Source organism: Akebia trifoliata, chromosome 1, assembly GCF_017979445.1.
Source record: "Akebia trifoliata isolate Shusen 1 chromosome 1, ASM1797944v1, whole genome shotgun sequence".
In the NCBI taxonomy this organism is placed as follows: domain Eukaryota; kingdom Viridiplantae; phylum Streptophyta; class Magnoliopsida; order Ranunculales; family Lardizabalaceae; genus Akebia; species Akebia trifoliata.
In genome coordinates this window covers 3320260-3341138 of record NC_141375.1, presented here as the reverse complement: position 1 = coordinate 3341138, position 20879 = coordinate 3320260, and the positions used below count along the sequence as shown (strand labels likewise).

The 20879-nt window shown below is 35.5% G+C and overlaps 1 protein-coding gene and 1 pseudogene across 8 annotated transcripts; both read left to right on the top strand.

The window, feature by feature from the left end:
* The first annotated feature begins 1241 nt into the window (after nucleotides 1-1241).
* Nucleotides 1242-3347, top strand: LOC147410407 (pentatricopeptide repeat-containing protein At2g13600-like). Its single transcript, XM_086432503.1, has one exon. The coding sequence runs from the start codon at nucleotides 1242-1244 to the stop codon at nucleotides 3345-3347; it is 2106 nt and encodes a 701-aa protein (XP_086288629.1).
* Nucleotides 3348-9105: 5758 nt separating this feature from the next.
* LOC147410406 (stress-response A/B barrel domain-containing protein UP3 pseudogene) lies at nucleotides 9106-20879 on the top strand (annotated as a pseudogene). Of its 7 annotated transcripts, XR_015176585.1 has the most exons (4): nucleotides 9106-10026; nucleotides 11008-11085; nucleotides 16970-17693; nucleotides 20457-20879. The product of XR_015176585.1 is annotated as a stress-response A/B barrel domain-containing protein UP3 pseudogene, transcript variant X3 (transcript). The 7 variants fall into 7 exon arrangements; XR_015176588.1 differs by lacking the exon at nucleotides 11008-11085; XR_015176583.1 differs by lacking the exon at nucleotides 16970-17693.

The window sequence follows — 20879 nt, the reverse complement described above, 5'->3', positions numbered from 1 at the left end:
ATTATGTCATTTTAAAATGATATATTCTTTATGATATGATGGTTGAAGTGTAGTTGGATGTATCAATTTTGATTATACATATATATCTTTATAAGTGAAAATTTTTCATATATCCAATTTTTAGGAAAAATTCTGTCGAAATTATTTGGAAGGAATTCATATAATATTTAAGGTTTGAAGATTTTGATTTTTTTTTTTTCGCTCCACCCTTGAGATTTGGAAAAATCTATATCTTAAATCGAGGGCGTAATACAACCTGTCTAATGTGCCAAAAATTACCTAACACAAGCTAACCCGAGTTCAACTTGATTTTAAAAAATCCAACTTGGGTTGATCTCAAGTTAGTGAGCTCATGCCCAATGATCAAGTTGAACTCAGGTTAAAGGTTTTACCACTTGGGATGAGCCATGGTTCACCCTCCAACCCATCCAGGTTGTAGCGCTAGTGAGAACATTAAATGACATTGTTTTTTGTACATCTTGGATTTTTGGATTGGCTAGACTAAGATGACCCGACAAGTCATTTCACCTTGAATGAGTCAAAAGCTTACAAAAATAGTCAAATGGGTTAATAATAGTAATAATAAATTTTTTATTTTAAATTGAATTAAAGGATGGCCATGGTTTTTTTTGGCAATCTTTGTTTTTTGATGGTATAGATCGAGATAGCTCAGACAAGTCTTTTCATATGCAACAAGTCATACAACGACAAAAAGAATAACAGAGATTTAATAATTATTGTTATTATTATTAGAGTCTCACTAGCCTTCCTAAGATAGTGAGGAAAAAAGGCCTTATTAAGTCTCATCCATTTAAAAAAAAAAAAAAAAAGACCACGAGATTCATAAAACAATTCATCGAGATTCATAACAAATCTCGATGTCTTGTTTTACGCATCTCAAGCCTTTTTTTGGGTGGATGAGGTTTAAGTAGGCATTTCCCCCTTTATCTTAGCAAGGAAAGGGCTTCTCTTATTATTATTATTATTGTTATTATTGTTATTAGTAGTAAAACAGGATTAATAGATCACAATCACTAGTTGACAAGTCCGAGTTTTGACGATTTATTGATGACTCGGATTTCGAACGAGACATGGATATGACCGAGTCACAGTGGAAATCTCAGGCCAAGATGACTCGCTCGAGTTAACATTATCTGAGATTTAAAGCCATGAATGGCGGCAAGCAACCTTATATTTCTCTTCTATGTTCTGCTCATCTCTGCCAAGCACAGAGAGTATGAATGAATTGGCATGCTCGATTCCTCAAGCTCGGCCTCGACACAAACCCCATATTCGCCACTCGATTGCTCAACGCGTATGTTACCTCCCACGGTCCAAATTCACTGACTTACGCCCACCAACTGTTCGACCAAGTTCCCTTCAAAGACACAACCCTATGGACCTCCATCATCTCAGCCTACACCCGATCAGGAAATCCCCAAAAAGCCCTTCAACTCTTCTTACAAATGGATTCTCAAATCACCCATCAAACTCAACCCAACCATTTCGTCTACGCGACCGTGGCTCGTGCTTGTGGATCTACCACAACCGACCTCCAATTGGGTAGAACCATCCATGCCCGTGTTGTTAAAACTGGGTTTCTGCCCAATGTCGTCGTTGGTACTTCTTTACTTGACATGTATGCGAAATTCAGGCTTATCGAGTGTTCATTTAACATGTTTGATGAAATGCCTCAAAGAAATGTAATTACTTGGAATGCGATGATTGCAGCTTATGTACTTAATGGGATGGAATTTGATGGGTTAGAGCTGTTTTATTTGATGAAATGTCATGAATTTCAAGTACCCGATGAGTTTGCGTCTTCGACTGTGTTAGCAGCTTGTGCGGGTATTAATGATTTGAAGTTCGGGATGCAAGTTCATGCTTATATTTTGTTTGTTGGGTTTGAGATCGAATGTGCTTGCTCGATATGTAATATGTACTCTCGATGTGGTGAGGTCTCTTTAGCGGAAAGAGTTTTGAGGGAGAGTGGAGACAATGCTTTTTTGAAGCTTATGATGATTAAAGGGTATGTCTTCAACAGGAGATATCATGATGCAATACGATTGATGGCTCGTGATAATGATTTTGTCAAAATTCTTTCAATAGATCGTAGTATCATTTTGTCTGTTCTGACTGCATGCGCTGATCTTTCATTGCTTAGAATTGGAAGACAAGTCCATGGTCTTATTGTTACTTTACTTGGCTCCCACCACAATTACCAATCAGAGGACAATGATGTTGTTGTTGTCATTGTAAGCGCTTTGATTGACATGTATTGCAAGTGTTCTAGTGTGAGAGAAGCTCGGCTGATTTTTGATAACTTTCTGCCGACAAGGCACATTTCTTGTTGGAATTCGATGATCACCGGTTACATCTATAATGGTTTGCTCGAAGACGCTATTAAGTGTTTCCAAGAAATGCCTGAGAGAAATGTGGTTTCATGGACAGCGATGATATCTGGATACGTGCAGTTTGGATTGCCGAACAAGGGTCTAAGATTACTAGCTAAGATGTATAGTAATGAAGATGGGTTTATGATGCAAGGGAACTGTCTCACTTTTGCAACGGCTTTAGATGCCTGTAGTTGCTTGACTATGTTGGATGTTGGAAAACAAATTCATGCAAAATTGATTCGGACAATAGTGAATGCTGACACCAACAATGTGGTTGTTGGCACAGCTTTAGTGGACATGTACTCAAAGTCCGGGAATCTAAATTATGCACAAATAGTATTTGGTAGGATGGCAGAGAGGAATGTGGTTTCATGGACATCGATGATAACAAGTTACGCTACTCATGGGCTTGGTTCTCAGGCTCTTGAGATTTTCCAACAAATGATGGAGATGGGAGTCGAACCCAATGAGGTCACATTTGTTGCAGTCCTAACTTCTTGTAGACATTGTGGTTTGGTCGAGGAAGGGATGATGTATTTCAAGCTGATGAAGGACAAGTATGGGTTGGTTCCAAGGGGTGATCACTACTCGTGTGTGACCGATCTTTTGGGGCGAGCTGGGAGGCTTGGGGAAGCCATGACTTTATTGGAGGAAATTGAAGACGAATTAGTAGCGAGTGGTGATGAATCATATGGTGGGGCCATGTGGGGTGCTTTGCTAGGGGCTTGTAGCTTGCAGGGGAGCGTGGAAATTGGGGGAAAAGTGGCTGAGAAAATGTTGGAGAAGAAGCAACAAGTCCCCGAGACCTACATTGCACTTTCTAACGTTTATGCAGCGGCTGAGATGTGGGATGAATCATATAAAGTGAGAGAGCGATGGAGAAATGAATGTGGTGGTGGTGTTGGAAAGCCAGGAGAGAGCAGGATTCATACACTCCTTGGGACTTTTTGATTCTAGACTTCTAATTGATACATGAAGCAATTTCTGGTGTAAGCATGGTTTCAAAACTTGTCTGAGACTCAGACGTATCGCCTGAGTCATCTCGGTATCAAGCATGGACGAAATGGACAGACAAGTCAATTTTTGGATGAGATTTAAAACCCCACATTCATTTATGAAATTTTTGAACGAGACATCTCAAACGTATCCAAAAACTTGTCCGAGACAACTTGGTATCTGGCATGGACGAGTTGATACATGAAACCGAGTTTTAAAACCTTGGGTGTAAGTTAAGACAAAGCTTGCTTGAAGATTTTCATTTTTATGTGGGAGTTTATTTATTTATTTATTTTCTTGGTATTTTTTTTAATCTTTTATTATTATTATTATAAATATTATGCAATTTTTGCATATGCAATCAGCCAATACCACTTGCAAATTGTCTTAAAATTTTCAAATTTTTTAACCAAATAATCTTACCTAACAAGAAAGATATATTAAGTAAATCAAAGAGAAGCTACCAAGAAAAAAAAGTTGTCTTCTGTGCTATTTGTATATTTGAGCACTTTCAATGTATATCAAATGTATCTTTTTAGGTCATGATTTGATTGATTTTTAAAATATATGTGGGATCTATTAAAAAAGTGATTCAATGTAATCCTCTGCCTTTTGGTGAATATTTGTGATATCCTCGTTGTTTTCAAATTAATGATATATCCCTTGACCTTACTCCTCTCTAATTTATTAATGAGAAATATTAAAGTGCCCTAATCCTCAGCTCGTCAAAAAAAAATCTTCAATTTTTCTTCCCAAAATCATTCATCTTTAATTTCTGGGGTAAACTTTTTATTTTTTCATCTTTAATTTTAAGATCCTCTCTGCTTCAACCTCATACCACAAGAATAATATACGATTTTTCGAGAAGTAGAAGTCAATGGAATTTTGTAAAAATAAAATAAAATAAAGGATTTTTCACAAGGGGCTAAGGTGAGATTTAAATGATGGATCGAAGATGAAGTCGACTGATATTAAAAATAATTTACTACTTATGTTAAAAAGCTAAGAGATATCATATTTTTGATAGAGAAAGCAAGGGTTTTTGGCAGATGAGGAAAGTCAGGGTAATTAAGTTATTTTTCATTTGTTTATAAGAGAAGATCTAAGTCAACTAGCATACAATCAATTAAACAATATAAATTAGATTTTTTTAACATGCTGAAAGACTTTGAGAAGGAAGACCCACTCAACTCCAAAATTTAAACAAAGTGATTTTGTAATTGTATCCTAGCCATTTAACTTTATCTCAGATGTCCAAAAAATATTAAAAAGGATTAGAGATATCTAAATGAATCAAAACTATTATATTTACTACAGTTCTGGTTCTTGTTTGTTTCGAGTTCAATTCCAAAATAAATGAAACCGGAATTAGAACTACTAAAAATATGAGTATTCATTGGTTCCCATTCTCAAGAATCGAATGAGAAAAAAGTATTTCGAATTATTATAAAAAAAATTTCCTTTCAAAAAATTAATATATTATCTACAAAATTATTAATTTAATTATAATTTGTTATACTAATAGATAAAAATTAATTATTTTTTCAAAAATAAAAATTTATCTTAATTAAAAAGTAATAAATTTTTAGAAGAGATAGTCCATTGTAAACTCTAATATGGAAAATTGAAAGAATTTTTACATAATATGCATTAATTTTGAAATAAAAAAATACTTTTAATCATCTACAAAAACATCCACAATGAACGTGTTAAAAGGTTTTGTTTGTGTCATACATCAAAATATAACCAGCATTTTTACTCTAACGGGCCCATTAAGATATGTGTTAAGTGTGTTGAAGAAATTTTATATAATATGCATTAATTTTGAAATAAAAAAATACAAGACCATCCATAATGAACGCGTTAAAGGCTTTGTTTGTTTTAGACATCAAAATATAGGTAACGTTTTCACTCTTACAAACCTGTGGCTAGAAGTTTAGCTAGCCACTTCAAATTGCCGGAGTGTTTGGTTTAGAAAGAGTGACTATTTTATTAGTTAAAAAAGAACCCACAGTTTGAAAAAGGTGGGTAACATGTGCACATTGGAGTTCTTAGACTTGTTAAGTAAATTCACTTGCTTTAAAGGGAGTAACATGTAATGAAAGTGCTTACGTGACACCTTTTAACTTATCGACGCGAGATGCTATAATATAAAAAGGAATGACAAAATAAATTGGTTTCAAATACCCATTGGATAAAACCTAATGGTTCAATTTCTATTGATTCAATTTCATTTTAGACTCGGCTCTAATTAGATCCAATAAAAGTGGAATCGGAATGGGATTTTTTGATTCTAAATGTTCCTGTTTGGTTTTGAGTAAATGGGTACCATTGACACCTGTAATCTAAATCCTTGTTAGCAATCTCCTGTTAAATTCTCAAAAAATTCATGAATTTTTTATTTTTTTTCAATGAAAGTATTATTCTCCAAATTATTGCACTATTATGAATAATTCATAGATTTTAACTTTGAAAAGAAAAAAACATGTTTTTTTTACGAATTTGTCGTATTCCAAATTGCTAACAAGGATCTAAATTCAAGGTAAGGACTTTAAAAAATAAATGCAAGGTAAGGAGTTTAGATCATTTTAAATATTTTTTGGGGAAATTTTTTTTTAAAAAAATATTATAAAAAAGTAATATATTTTTTATAATTATCAAATCGAACCAAAATCGACATTTGAAGTGTCGAATTTTTTAAAACAATAAATAAATAAAATTTTGACACTTAAAGTGCCGATTTAAAAAAAAAAAAAATCAAATTTCAATAAGTTTCAATTAAAAATATGTATATGTGCTAAATGGAAACTATTTTTAGCGCACACCCTATTATGTGTTGGCTCACAACCCAACAAACATTTGACATGTGGTGCAATGACTTTGGCAATAGAGAGAGCTTCTCTCTCTTGTCGTTGCCCATATATATGGGTCGAGTTCCGTGTACACACATATATCTACAAGGTGTTTTTTCATATAGATCATCCTCACCAAAAATCATCTTAATCCGAAATTTTTAACCTCGTCAAAAGTGATTTACAAAAAATGGACGGTTCACCATTTTTCAACTCATAAATATGGGATTAGAAGTTTTAGAATTAGCTGATTTTTGGTGAGGATAATCTCCTCATCATAGAGATCATCCTCACCACAAATCAGCTCAATCACAAACTTTTAGCCCACATAGGACAAAACACATTGTAGATATATGAGTAGATATGTGTGTACAAGGTCTATTTATATGGATTTCAAATCTTAAAAAGGGTCATTGGGCCTACATTGATTATCACATCGATAGTCCAACAACATAGCCTTTTAGATTTCATGAAAATATTCATATTAAAAAAATATTAGTTTTCGAGCTTAATCCAAGTTGTTGAAAATGGAAGACCACAAAGCACCCAAATTTTAAAAAAAAATTCAACGGTGAAAAATAGCTATTTTAAAGTTCATATAATTTTGTCTTTTGCAACTTCATTGCATCGGATCATGTTTATGAATGTCGAAATATGACATACTAAAGATCAAAGAAGGGAGGGCATTGTATTTATGCATTTGAAAGAACGGATTGGATGGCCGAGTGAACAACAAAGTGAACGAGGGTGGTCGTAGATCAGAGGAAGTGACGGGCGAGAGTGGACAACCGCGGAAGCGAAAGCAGGCTCGACCATAAGGGAGAGAAGGGTCGATGTAATTGAGGAATCAGCCAAAGTGATCTCTCCTTGGAGAAGCTGGTCGAAGGGGGTTGGGCTGTCTTCCCCAAACAAGGTCAGGCCATCTACGGTGCAGAGAAGAAACTAGCGTTTATACAGTCCAATGGGCAATCCCACCTATGAGAGGGGGCGAAGCGGGCTCGCCTTGTCCCCAGAGGCCATAGAGCCAAGGGTTCTGCTCTGCTCCGGACTAGTTAGTTAAGTGGTAGGGCCTTACTCCGCTCACTGCGCTCTTTCAAATTAGAAAGTTTGATTTTTTTTTTTTTTTATTATGGGCAGGAGAGATAAATGGGCATTGCTAGAAGTAATGTCTATTTATCATTCAAAACCAACATCCAACGCCCATTTTCTCTCTCCTGCCCATAATGAAAAAAACAAACTTTCTTATTTTGTCAACTTGTAAAATTCAAAAATATGATTGTAGAGGATAAAATTATGTGAATTTAAAAAAAAAAGATTTAAATATAGTTATTTTTCACCATTGAATTTTATTTTTAAATTAGGTGCTTGGTGACCATCCATTTTCAACACCTTGGATCAAGCTCGAAAAACAATATATATGTAAAAACAATGATTTTTCAAAATATAGGTTAGAGGTTTTGGATTGAGCTGATTTTTACGAAGATGGTCACTATGATGAGAATATCATCTTCACAAAAAATCAGTTCAATCTGAAACTTCTAAATCCATCAAAAGTGATTTACAAATTATTGGCAAAAAATCGACAGTCCACATTTTAAATCACTTTTAATGGGGTTAGAAGTTTCAGATTGGACTAATTTTTTTTTTGGATGATATTCCCATCATAGAGATCATTCTCACAAAAAATCAGCTAAATCCAAAACTTCTAACCCATATTTTGAAAATTCATTAATGTTACATTGTTTTTATATATGTCCCTTGATCCATTCCCATGGGTCCCGTTCGACACCCAACCATTTACCCAACAATATGCCCAACATGTTTTGTCCTACATAGGTTAAAAGTTTTGAAATATGCTGATTTTTGGTGAGGATGATCTCTATGGTGAGGAGATCATCCTCACCAAAAATCGGCTCATTCCCAAACTTCTAACCCCATCACAAATGGTTTACAAAAAATGGACGGTTCACGATTTTTCAACTTGTAAACATGGGGTTAGAAGTTTTGGAATAGGTTGATTTTTGGTGAGGATGATTTCTACGGTGAAGAGATCATCTTCACAAAAAATCAGCTCATTTCAAAACTTCTAACTCTAGTTTATAAGTTGAAGAATTGAAAACCATCTAATTTTTGTAAATCACTTTTGATGGGATTAGAAGTTTTGGAATGGGCTGATTTTTTGTGAGGATGATATCCTCATCATAGAGATCATCCTAAAAAAAAAATCATCACATTCCAAAACTTCTAACCCATACATTGATAAAATGCTTAATGCAATTTAGGACCTTCAAACGTCACCCTATGTATATTCATGAAATCTAAAAGGTTGTGTTGTTGGATTGTTAATGTAACAATCACTGTGGGCTCAACGATTTTTTTAAAGATTTGAAATCTAAAAAAATAAATATGTGGGCACCTGGTAAGAGAGATAAGCTCTCTCTCTCTCTCTCTCTCTCTCTCTCTCTCTCTCTCTCTCTCTCTATTACTGATGATATTGCGCTACATGTCAAACGTTTGTTGGGGTGTAAGCCAACACGTAATAAGGCGTATGCCAAAAATAATTTCCATCTAGCATCTTTTTTGTTTTTGTTTTATTTTTTAAATTGAAATTTATCAAAATTTGATTTTTTTTTTTAATATTTAAATTCATCCTTTTAAGTATCGAAATTTTATTTTATTTAAAAATTTTGGCACTTGAAGTGTCGATTTTTATTGTTTAAGTTCGATTTGATAATTATAAAAAATATATAATTATTATTATTATTATTTTGATAATTTTCCCATATTTTTTTCATCTTTCACAAAAGACTAAAGTCAAGGGCATATCATATAATGAATGATGAAGACAAGGGTAACCAATTTTTACCAGAATGCAGAGAAGAGGTACCTGCAGAAAACCCTAAACAAATCACTTTCAGTCATTTAGAATTCAGAATTGTGTGTGTGCGTGACTTCATGCTTTAGAAGATACAGATAGGGATGACGTTTTTAACGGTACGCCCACTCTTCTCGTCCACCTCTCTTTGTACTCCCAAATCTCTTCTTCTTCGTCAACCAAAACCCTTCTCCTTCACACCAAAACCCTTTTCTTCTCTGGTCAAAATGAGTCAAACTCAAACCATCGAACACATTGTCCTCTTCAAAGTCAAAGATGACACAGATCCCAATAAGATCAACTCCATGATCAACGGTCTCAACGGTCTGATCTCTCTCGATCATGTCCTCCACTTATCAACTGGACCGATACTCAGAAACCGATCTTCGTCCTTCAAGTTCACTCACATGTTACACAGTAGGTACAAAACTAAAGAAGATCTGAGCAATTATTCGGCGCATCCGAAGCATTTAACTATCGTAAAACAGTCAGTTTTACCTATCTGTGATGACATCATGGCCGTTGATTGGGTTGCTGATCTCGATGGCCCATTAGTTCCAAGATCTGGATCTGCAATTCGGCTTACGTTCTTGAAGTTGAAGGAAGGATTGGGGGAAAATGAAAAAGGGGAGATTTTGGGCGTAATTGGAGGGATTAAAGATCAATTTTGTTCGATAGATCAAATTAGTTTTGGGGAAAATTTCTCACCTGCGAGAGCGAAGGGATTTTCAGTTGCGTCGCTTGCGATTTTCCCTGGTTTGAGCGAATTGGATTCGTTGGATTCGAACGAGGAAGCTGTGAAAGAGCAGAAGGAGAAGGTTAGGGACTTGTTGGAGAGCGTCGTTGTGGTGGATTATGTTGTTCCGATGCTGCAATCAGCTAATCTTTGATGAGATCTCTCTCGGAGGTTAAAAAATTTTGATCCTTTAATTCGGATTTCTGCTGTTTATGTTGTAATTCGGATTTTTTTTTTCTTTTATAAATTTCTATTTGGATAGAATGCAGAAAACATGAATTTATGGAAAATAAATAACTATTTATCAGAGAAGATAATTGTTTCTTTGATCAGAAAGAGAATGTTAGGGATTTGATGAGATCTCTCTTGGAGTTTAACTTTTTTTTATCCTTTAATTTGGATTTCTGCTGTTTAGTTTTATATTTCTGCTGTTTATGTTGTAATTTGGATTTTTTTATTTTTATTTTGATATAATGCAGAAAATATGAATTTATGGAAATAAATAGCTAATTATCAAAGAGGATAGTTGTTTCTTTGATCAGAAGGTGAATGTTATGGAGTTGACGAGATCTCTCTCTCGGAGGTTAAAGAATTTTGAAACTTTAATTCAGATTTCTTCTGTTTATGTTGTAATTCGGATTTTGTTCTTTTTCTTTTAAATGCAATTTTATTGTGATACAATGCAGAAAATATAAATTTATGGAAAATAAATAGCTAATTGTCGAAGAGGATAATTGTTTCTTTGATCAGAAATAGGAGGAGAATGTTAGGGATTTGATGAGATCTTTCTTTGAGGTTAAAAAAAATTGTTCCTTTAATCATTTAGTAGGAAATTTCTGGTGTGTAGTGTTGTAGTTCAGATTTTGTTTTTATTTATATGTACCCAGATATATATAATTTAAATTTTGATAAAATGCAGAAAATGTGGATTTATGGAAAATAATAGCTAATTATCAATAACCATTTTGTGGTGATAGTGAGGATTACGGACTAATTATTTTGTTGATGAAGCTGGTGTTCTTTGATAATTTTGAGTTAGAGTTTTGTCAATTTAACTTGAGCATTGTTCTCGAAATATGGAAAGGTTGGATCTGTTATGAAATTTGGTGAACTCTCTGGACTGCTTTCCTGAGGTCAATTCATTTCAACCAGGTTCCATCCTCCAAGATCTTTGACTTCTCTGGACAGCTAGACTTCGTGGAGGACCGCTGGCTGGGAAATCATACCAAGGTTGGCAGTTAATCTTTGTTTTCTATGTATTTTCATTTGGTGTTTCTTGGTGATTTTCAATCTTCGCTGTAAGGGTGGAGGATTGGAGACATCATGAAAGGGCATAACTTGTGGGTAGTGCTTTTTTTAATTTTTTTAAATTTTTTTTATAGGGGTTTTTTGAGGGCTAACTATGATAATTAATGTTGTAATATGCAAAAAAAGATGGTTTTAGTGGATTGAATCTGAGGAGTCCGAGTATGTAAGTGATGATTTTAACGAAGAACCCTGTAAAAACTCTGGCATTCTCTATTTCTTCCTTTTGTTCACTCTTTCTTCCACATCATTGATATATGTGTGAGATGTAAAGTTTGTGATTATGGTGGACAAATCTTGAGGAGTTGATGGTAGCTCGAACTTTCCCCCTATGGCTATCATGGATATTTTTCTGTTGAGATCAAAGAAGAAGATGATGACATGGACTAAGAAAGATTTGAAACATGAAACAAGAATTCTTTTGGGAGGATGTGCTAAAAGTTGAGAACTTTCTACGGGGAGATATCATGATTGATGGATTTGAAGAAATTGATTCCATATCAGAAGTTGAGAATGTTATCATAGTGGAACTTAAAAATAGAATATGGAAAGTTGATGAGTTTTTGGGCTGAGGGGGAAGGGGTGGGATGGGGATATGATCTCATGGAGACAAAATTCTAAAGTGAGATGGCTTAAGGAAGGGGACTGGAGCAACATATTTTACAACCAGGTAGTTAGTACCAGAAAAGAGTTGTGCTGGAGTAACATTGTGGGGGACATCGTGGGAGACATTTCTGATGTGGTTGTGTGTTATCCATAGATGCTTTTCATTGAGATACGAGTGAGATCTCGATGAAAAGCATCTATGCTTATGACACACATCCACGTCAGAAATGTCCCCCACGATGTCCCCCACAATGTTACTTCAGCCTTATCCGCCAGAAAAAGAATCAATAATGTTTCCCAGCTGAATATTTGGTTGGTATGGGTTGGGTATTGGGATGTTACAAGGCAAGTTATTGTGGACTTCTACTAGAAACAATTTTCGTATTTACACTCGATGACTTCAATTTGGAATATCTCAACTTATTCAGTCATCTTGGTTAGAGTCCCCATTCGAAGTTTGGAGTGGATGTAAGTGTTGAAAGCCATCAAAGGTTTGGGAGGTGACAAGGCTGGATGGATTCCAGATTGCCTTTATAAAAAAAAATAATAGAAATGATATTGTTACTTATAAAAAAAAAAAAGAAATGAGATATTGTTTGTGAGGATGCATAGGTTACTGAAATAAGACATCTTCAACATAGCATTCTTGGATTGAAGGGTTAACAATACATTCATTACCCATATCCCTTAGAAGTAAGATGCAAGGGGCTGACCTTTTGAGAGACTTTAGACCCATTAACTTGCTAAAATAATGTGTTCAAAATCTTTGCTAATGTTCTGAACTTCTGACATCAAGGACGAAGAGTACTTTGGATTTTGTGAGTTCCCTTCCCAAGGTGGGTTTGTGGCAAATGTACAAGTTCTTGATGATGCTCTCATACAATATGAATGCATCAAGTCTAAAATGCAAAAAAAGTGGGCCCCTGGTTGTTTTATGCAAATTCGACATGGAAAAGGCCTACGACCATGTGAACTGGTTCTTCCTGGACTACATGTTGGAATTATTGGGTTTTGGGTCAAACTGGAAAAGGTGGATCAGAGTTTGTTTGTCACACTAACTTTTTTGTTAGGCAAACAAAATTAGTGGTCAATAATTAGTGGGTGAAGGTGGGTTTTGAACCCAGATCGTGGTATCAACACTCATAGACTTTAACCAACTTTGCTAGCTGGCATCTTCTTTGTTGTCACAATTCATTCTCTATGCTATTAAATTGTTCCCTTGCTCCATTCTTCAGAAGTTTGAGGGGTTTACACTAAGATGATCTGTTATTCTCTTTTTTGATATTGTGGTGCATACCCTTAGTTGACTGAATTCCAAAACAAAAGATATGGTGTTTTGATCAGTTTCAAGGCCAGTGAGACCTATCCTCCCATCCGTCTTTTGCAATTTGCTGATTATATACATATCCTCATGGATGCCTCTTTTCAACAACTAACTCATTTAAAATATAGCCTTGATGCTTTGAAGTTGTTTCAGGCTGAAGAATTAACTTGGGCAAGAGTCAAGTCTTTGACATTGGGGAAGTGGGTATTTAGATGAGCTAAGTGGGTATGGGTTGCAGTATTAGTCACCTTCCCACTATGTATCTCGGCCTTCCTATGGGTGTCCCCTGCAGATATAATGCTATCTAGGATCCATTAATTGAATTTCTATGAGGAAGGTAATCTCAAGATTTTATGGGTTGTGGTATTGGTGATCTTCCCTCTACATATCTTGGCCTTCCTTTGGATGTCTCTTACAGATCTAAAGCAATCTGGGATCCTACAATTGAATGCGTGCAAGGAAGACTAGTCTCAAGGAAGAAGATTTTGTTATTCAAAAGAGGGAAGTTGACACTGATAAAAAGAACCTAATCTAGCTTATCCAATTATTTTCTTGTGGAATGACTCAGAAAACAAATGTAAATTACATTTGGTGGCCGGGGACCAGGTTTGTAGACCCATATCAGATTGAACTGGGTATTGGAATAATTGAAGATATGAATACGTTTCTTGTTTGAAAATGGTTGTGGTGCTTTGGGGCAGAGAGAGGTATTCTATATAGAACTGTGGTTGATAGAAAATATTGTTCATATAACCTTGGCTGGTCCACAAATCATCATAGAACCCTTTATAATACCGCTGTATGGAGGGACATTTGTAACTGGAGACAAATCTTTGGAGGGGGCATTTGTTTCTTTCTAGTAAATGGGAGATCAGTGAGATTTTGGGAAGACATTTAATGTAGGGTTACTCTTCATTTGCAATTCCCATTGACACCTTGTTCACTTCTAATTAGGGTACTCTTAGCCAACACTTGATGGAGGTGTTTGTTAATGTGTACCCCTTAGTAGATGAAGTAGAAGGCATGTTTCTTGTGCTTTTGTTCTTAATGCAGATTCATTCCATTATTGAAGGTGCCAACTAGCTAAGTTGGTTAAAGTCTGTGAGTGTTGATACCACGTCTTGGGTTCAAAACCCACCTTCACCTACTAATTATTGACCACTATTCTCGCTTGCCTAGCACATAATTTTTTATTATTTTAATTCCATTATAAGCTATTGCTCACTATAATAAGGCTTGCCACTTGGATGGAACTTGAGTAAGAGTAACTCCCTACTTAAGATGTTGGAATCCAATTCCCCACCCTCCAACATTTTACATGATTTTTTTTTGTTGACAAATTTCAATCCGTCTTCAAGCGAAGCCAGTAATGTACTGAATATTTCTCTCAATAACTGCTTTTTTCAACTCAAAATTTCAACTTTCAGAATTAGATTGGAAACTCCTAAACAAGTATAGACCACACCGATGGACATCATTTTATCGTCAAATCTTTACAGAATTTCTAGTTTTTGGTGCTATTCTCTTTTCCATAGTCCTCAGAGGCTTCGTTCTGTTTCTCAGGTTATGCCATAGTAGTATTAGTTGAATAGTTACTGTTTTGTTTTAGTCCATATGAATTTATCCTCGTGTGGATGGTCCAACTGCTGTGTGAATTTTCAAGTCTTGCTAGATTGATGATGTAGGTTTAACTATTGAGTATCATATAATTTGAACATATTGGTGAGGTCATGCAAATACTAGAGACAATAGTGGTTTTGTTGCGAATTCAGTATGAGAGGGATTATGAGTAGAGTCTTATCTGTATGACATTTCTCAATAAGACATATAGAAGGGGTTGAAATTGCTAATTCCAAAGGAGGGAGATCATGCGTAGATTCTTTAGTTGTATGGCATTTCACAAGACGTGGATAGGGGGTTGAAATGGTTAATTTCAAAATAGGAGAGAAAAGATGCAAAGTCATCTTTGTTAAATCCCATGACATGTCTAAAGGATTTCATCATGCAAATGCAAAATTGGGAGTTAATTGTAATTGGTAAATGCAAAAAAAAAAAAAAAAAAAAAAAGTTAACTTGTTCAAAAAAGGCTACAATCAGATAAAAAATATGATCAAAGGTCAATACTCTCTCTGCGTGTGTGTATAACAAGAGAAAAGGAGATATTGATTCCATAAGAGCGCGTGTTCGATGTAGATTATGATAAAATAAAGAATAAAATGAAGACCTTCGCAAGCAATGATCGATTCACAGAGACAACGTTAATCCAATATTCTTTTTACTTCAAACCCAACTCAAATTTACGTAACTGATTAAAAACAGTCTTCGAGAATAAATTATCTAAAACAAAATACTAAAAGAAGGTATTTAAAACACTATGAAGAAGTGTAGATTGGTCTGATCCACTATTGCGAGTCCTGTTAACAATCTTTAGATGTCCTCTACTTATCTCGATCCACTTAACAAAACTAATGTTTGTAGATCAAAATATCAATCAGTTATATTACGAAGGAATTTCGAAAAACATGTAATAAACTATTAAGTCGAAATTATAAGATAAGTATTAAGGGTTCTTTGTAAAGCATGGTTTATTTTGAACTGATCAAAGAATAAACCATCAAAATGGTAGAACAATTAATATTCATTCCAATAATTTATACTTAAAGATTTTCACAATAAACAATAAAGCATAGATATGAGAACAATAAAAAGAAGTTAATAGAATCTTGCTCAGGCTTCCTCGACCGATCTAACGGAGAATTTAGCCAATAGTCATTGCAATAACAATAAAGCAAAAATAAAATAAAGAGAACATGAAAGTGAGAGTAGAGATGAGAGAAAAAAAAAATCTTCTTTATTGCTTCTTGATTATGAAATCGGCAGAGTTTCTTCGATTACAACTTTTTCTTCTAAAGAAAGATTAAAAGAAAAACACTAAAGTAAAGCTATAAAATTCTAGATATATGTAACTCTGGTCTGGTCTCCTATTTATAGAGATTAGATTAGGGTTTCGAAAACCTTCTGTAATTACAATAATTCAAAAACCCTAATTTAATACGAATGAGCTTCACCTGCCAATCTTTGCACAAAATTCGAGGCTTGACTCATCGACGTGACCGTGCCGCCCTAGTCAACCTAAGCGCTGCGGTCAATAGGGGGACCAATGGACTTGGGTCTTGGTCAGTTGATTTATCCCAGGTCCTTGATCGCAGTGACTTCTTCAAATTTTCTGAATTATTTCTGGAAATTTACAACCTTTTTCCTTTTATACGAAAATAACAGTAATTAGTTCCAATATACATTATTTAATGGAAATCAATGATAAATATGGACTAATAATGAATTTTATTTAATAAGGGAATTTAGTGTATAGATTAACCATAAAGTCCATGCAATAAGGGCTCTAGAAACCACTTTCTAGACCCTGATCAACGAGTGTTTGGAGATATAAGTTAATGCTCGATTGTTCAATCTTGGTTGGTATAGATTTAGCAGCAAAACCTAACTTGTTGCATTATTGTACTATTTAGTTTAGCATACAATACACATGACCTTGGTTATATAATAATGTTTTTATTTATATACTTGTGTGCTCACATATGTGAGATACATGGAATGTAGGAAATATAGTTGCGCCACTGCATGAAAAATGATTTTTGAGCAAGGTAATCACTAGCACTGTTTCCTTGTTTTATAGTACATATATGACCATGATCTTGGACCATATTTGATATGTGGCTATGTCCCTTGTAGAAGATCCCATCTATGGCCATGACCATGGACTGACCAATTCGTAATTGAGATCATCTGGCACTTCTTGTTGCAGTCAAAGTTATGTGAAAGGGTTTTTTGAGGGTCATAACGCACTTACTGTTTTTGAAGGTTTAGAGACATGCTAGTATGAAGTTTCAATCTGGCTTGGTGTCACAATCATGTAAGTTCAACAGTAGAGGGACTGTGCGATGTGTTTGTAGTGGCCCAACTAAGGCCAGCCTTATGTGCTCCGGTAACCTTGCAATCGATACAATGTCTTGATGCTCAAAACAACACGCACAAATGCAATCTATGCTGATGGCTCATCATACCCACAATGGTGTCCTTGGGCCATAACCCAAGTGTCTGAAGGAAACATGGGGGTTAATGACGCGTGTTGGGCGCCCAAAACATTGGCATGCCATATCGGATCCATTTCTAGTGTTCTGGCACACAACGTCGTCCATAATGTGCTACAATCTCACATGATAAGGAACTATTCGATTTATGTGCACCAAGCATCCCATTGTGAGACAACCTGACTTATGAGGTTTGAGATAGCCAAATCCTCCCATTGGAACCATCCGAGGTAAGGCATGACCCTGTACCTACGTTGGTGGCATAATGAGGGCATACTGGGTGCACACGTTCTATATATCTTGGAACATTGAGGAGATCTCTCATAAGAGACAACTCCAAGTTTACATGATTTTCCACACATTGTACCCCGCTCCACAGTGGTCTTCAAAATTGGTGAGCTTGGCTCGACCATTTGTGCAACTCTCTACCAACATCTCAAGAGGCCTCCATGGAGGTCTTATACTTCATCATTCCTTGGCACATCTTCAAAGAGGTCTTTACTGGTCCTCCTCTAGGTCTTTTGATATTATTTTTCCCTTCCTTACATGAAAGAATGTTACTCATACCGACCATCACTTTGTATCTTGTTTGATAGATCCCGCGCAACTTGACTTCGTCATGCAACATCTCAATCTTAGCAGCTTTTCCATAAGCTACCATTTCATTTAAAACCAATTGTTACATATTTTTCCTAGTAGTCCCCATACCTACTTCCTAACATACGTTTGGGAACTCTGATGTGTTACTGTTGCATGTAGTCGTTTGGATCCCATTACGAATTAGCACCAAAATATTCACCATCTCAAGTACACTAGAATCCCACTTTCACATTGATGATCAGTTCACTCTGGTATCAACTGTGAAGTTGTGGATCATATAAATACATTGTTATTTGATAGCTTTGATACCAACTGTGGCAGTCTTGTAGGTTCGATTGCGGAGGAACAGTGCAGAGTGAGTGGTCCTATACACATAACAATGTCCTTGGGTCCTAACCCAAGTGTCTTGAGACAACTTGGGACTTACAGTATGTGTGTTGGGCACCTGGTGAGGTCAATGTGCCATATCGGGTCCATTTCTAGTGTTCCAGTGCACAATGTTGTCCATACTGTGCTACAACGCCACTTGATAGGGAACTACCACGCATATGCGCATCATGTAGCTCATAATGAGGCATACCTGTCCCATGAGACCTGGGATGGTCCAATCCTCCCACTAGAACCATTTGGAGATAAGGCACAACCCTTGCACTACATTGTTGGCATAGTGGGGTTTATAAGGTGCATGTGCCCTACCTCAGGGTCCATACAAATGCCACACTGATGGTTGATATACAAGCGTCCACAAAAACCCAAGATGACCCCCTCCAGGATTGCCTCGAGCTGGTCCTGGGTTGAGACAAGAAGTACCCATGTGATGGCCTTGGCCATGGGGAGAGTAAGGCAAGGGCCCCTCTTTATAGAGGACACTAAATCTTTTATGGAAGTTCAGACAGTAACATCAAAGCTTGAGGTGAATCATATCAGGCCTTTATTTCTTCCATAAACTCTGATTAACAAGTCATCAGTTGCATTGGGCTCGTGTCAATAATCTTCATAGAAGCACCCTTGGTTGACATTGCCTCGTTGGTCATGTGGGACCCACTATTGCAGGCCATGTGGGCCTGGCTATTCTATCCTTATCTAAAAAATTTGGGGTTGACTGAATGAATCATGTAGCTAGTTTCATCTTTAATACAGATTGGAATCTTTTGGTAAAGGCTGCAGTAATTGTGGATTTGTACTTGAATTTTTCACTTAATATTAGTAGTTGGAGATATGTTCGAATTTAGATCTCAATTTTGTTGTGTGCATCAGGATGATACAAACTCTGTTGGTTTGATAACAAGGGTTTATTTGCTTATATCACATTATATACTTTTAGTTTAAATGTTTTTAATTGTTTACTATATGTTTGATATATGCCCCAATCAACCATTACCAAACTAGGTGTCGAAGTAGCATGAATTATTTGAAAATCAGTAGTTTCTATGGGAGTTGTGAGAAAGTAAGTTTTCTTGTATTTAGAAAGTTAGGTTCACCCAACACATCAAAATAAGAAAGCGAGGGTGGCTTTTGAGATGGAGTGTTGTAGTAAAGATTGCTTTTTCTAGCAAAAGATCATTTATGTTAGCTTCATATGGTTAGAACTGGTAATGATCTCTGATTCAAGACGTTTTCCTTTTTCTAAGTTGTGATCATGGTTCATGAACACTCTCTTCCATTTTGGCAAAATTTATTTCTGAGTTGACATTATACACTTTAATTTTTGAAATTATGTTCTTTCCAAGAGGGAGAGAAAGATGAGTGAGACTTGAAAATGTCTCTTTCATGTACTTATTTCATAGATGAATCCATTGAAGTTCCTTGCACGTTTCTTGCTAAAAATATGCGAACGTATGATTGATATTAACTATTATTTGAAATAACTAGAACTCTATAGTATGAGCATTTTATGATTCTCCCAATATGCTGTTAAGAGTTGGTTGAACAGACCTAGCAATCAATGTCAAGGCGCTATAACCTAGGTATTGTGTTGTGGATAGAGATTCCTTAATATATGGGTTAGGATCGAGGGCCAACTAGTTGTTACAATTTTTTTTTTATTTTTTTACATCACTAGGATGCCATCCGTCTTACAAGATCTAATGGCGTTTCACGATATTGTAAAAAGCATCGGAAAAATGGACAACATCTGAGTGGTGGTGTAATAAAAGCTGTAACTAATAGTTGTCCCCCGATCTTGACCCATGTCTATAGGGTTGGGCTCCGTTGACTCAAGAAATAACACAAAATCTTGACCATGTAAATGCAAAATTACAATTGAAAATTATTCTCAAATGTAAGTGTCATTCAGATATGTGGTGTTAGAGATATGAATACAATCTCAACTGTTAGATTTTGTGTTTATAGAGTCAAGATTTTGTGTCTTTTCTTGAGTCAGTGAGTCAGCAGAACCCGACTCATACATATATATATATATATATATAATTTGAAGAAAGTTTCTACATAATGCATTGTATTGTACCATCTTATAATGCCTCAAAATAACGTTGTTATACTGTCGCTATGGGAGCGTTATGAGGGGTATAATGGTTAATTATTAGTTTTGTTTATTAAGATTATTGTTTCCTTGTATAACTTAACTTCAACGTGTGTGATGTGTCTTACTGTGTTTGTTTATTCTTTTGATTTGACTTAATTTTTCTATGATACAGTGGATCTTGAATAAGGATTTCGCGATCATTAAGGAATCTGTAACCAAATATTGGCCCCATGAGTTGATGTTCCTGAGTCAGCAGCTACAATGATTTATTTGGTTTCATTATCATGCAAATGAAAGAGAACATACAAAAGGTTCACGTGCTTCTTATTGTCTTTTTCTTTGTTTCTTTGAAAGTTGCAGCATTTGATGGGGATGACCCACACACGGCGTGGGCGTGGGCGTGGTACACACACCTGGATTGCCCCAGTTCTAAAGAAAAGGAATATGACACAATTATTGGTTTACTGCACTAAATGGGAGAGATTACTTGTAGGATTTTGTTTCAAACTTTGTTTTATTTTATTTGGAAGGTTGTGTGGACCATTAATTACTGTTTGTAATACGGCATAGTTTATAAGGGTTCATTCCAAACTCA

Excerpts from the sequence above, each read along its gene's own strand:
- LOC147410407 (XM_086432503.1), top strand. The coding sequence starts at position 1,242 with ATGAATTGGCATGCTCGATTCCTCAAGCTCGGCCTCGACACAAACCCC.